The 1,487-nt window shown below is 67.8% G+C and overlaps 1 protein-coding gene across 1 annotated transcript; it reads right to left on the bottom strand.

Moving 5' to 3' along the window:
* Positions 1–101: 101 nt before the first annotated feature.
* On the bottom strand, positions 102–1,486 carry ABCB8 (ATP binding cassette subfamily B member 8; the record flags this gene model as incomplete). The annotated part of the gene is made up of 7 exons (XM_029957965.1): positions 102–293; positions 375–508; positions 701–795; positions 891–1,027; positions 1,114–1,147; positions 1,255–1,360; positions 1,444–1,486. Coding segments are annotated over 7 exons (741 nt in total), but the record flags the coding sequence as incomplete, so codon positions are not given.
* Position 1,487: the final 1 nt, after the last annotated feature.

Raw genomic sequence — 1,487 nt, 5'->3', positions numbered from 1 at the left:
GGATGGGGGGACAGCACGGGATCGGGGGCCAGGGACCCTCCCCACCCAAACCCCATCCCTCCCGTGCAGACGGTGTTGCCATGAGACCGGGGTCACTCCTGTCAGGGTCCCACACCCGCCCGTCCCCCTCCCGCCCCGGCCGTACCCACAACGGTGTCGTAGCCCTGGGGGAAGCTGCGGATGAAGCCGTCGGCGTTGGCCTGCCGGGCAGCCTCGTACACCTCAGCATCAGAGGCTTCTGGCTTCCCGAAGCGGATGTTCTCCATGATGGTCGTCGCAAACAGCACCGGCTCCTGCGGCAGCGCCCGGGGCCTCAGTGCTGAGCCCTGGGGACAGCCAGCCAACCTGTCCCCCCTGTTCCCACCTGTCCCCACCTGGCTGATGAAGCCAATGACCTGCCCCCGCAGCCAGGAGGGGTCCAGGCCGGCAATGTCGTGCCCGTCCAAGGTGATGGTTCCTGCCGTGGGCTCGTAGAACCGCTCCAGCAGTGCTGCCACTGTCGACTTCCCTATGGAGGGGACCCCTCAGCCCCTCGGCTCTGGCAGCACTGGAGGGGTCCCAGTCCCTGGCACCCACTGGGTGCACCGAGCAGAGGACTGGGGTGCAGGAGGACGTGCCCAGGGAGAGGTGAGGGGCTGGGACACTGAGGTCCCGCCGGGCTATGACGTGGGGGTTCAGAGGGTCCTAGGTGGGCTGGTACCTCCTCCGGAGGGTCCTACGATGGCCACAGTCTGACAGGGGGGCAGAGTGAGGCTGAAGTCCTGCAGGACCGGGTAGCCAGGCCGGGTGGGATAACTGTAGGCAGAGGAGAGGGAGGCTGTGGGGGCTGCGGGGACACGGTGCCAGCCCCACAGCCTGCAGGGCAGCACGGGGGATCACAGGGGGCTCACCTGAAGGAAACATGGTGGAAGCAGATGCGGCCATGCAGGGAGTGGGCAGGGATGGAGGCCCCCCCCTGCAGAGGCACGAGGGGCTCCAGTGTCAGCAGCTCAAAGACACGGGCGCCGGCGCTCAGACCCCGCACCACCTGCGGGGGGGGCAGTGGGAGCACCCTCAGACCCCCAGAACCAGACCCCCAGCCCTCAGGGTGCCAGGAGCCCCTGCCCCACCTACCTGCCCCATCAGGATGGAGATGTTGGCCAAGGACCTGGGGTGCACAAGGGGAGAGGCTGTGCTCAGAGCTGTGCCAGAGCAGGCTGTGGGGAATGGGGGGGTGCTGGAGGTACTCGGGGTAACACCAGGCCCTGCCCTGACCTTTGCACCGTCTGCGAGGCCACCAGGAAGGACATGAGGTCACCTGGTGAGAGCTCATCCCCAGCCATCAGGGAGCCGCCGACGAAGATGGTTCCCAGTACGATGCCTGTGGGGTGGGGGGCAGAGGTGGTGTTTGGAAGGGGTCCTGCCCCGCAGCCCCCCAGGTCCCATCCCACGGCCCCCGCTCACCATTGAGTGCCAGGTTGGAGAGCCCCTGGAAGGCGGCGATGCCG

Source organism: Manacus vitellinus, unplaced genomic scaffold (assembly GCF_001715985.3).
Source record: "Manacus vitellinus isolate BGI_N305 unplaced genomic scaffold, ASM171598v3 scaffold_130_pilon, whole genome shotgun sequence".
NCBI lineage: Eukaryota > Metazoa > Chordata > Aves > Passeriformes > Pipridae > Manacus > Manacus vitellinus.
Note: the sequence above shows the minus strand (reverse complement) of the source record. Positions and strands in the feature narration are given on the sequence as shown.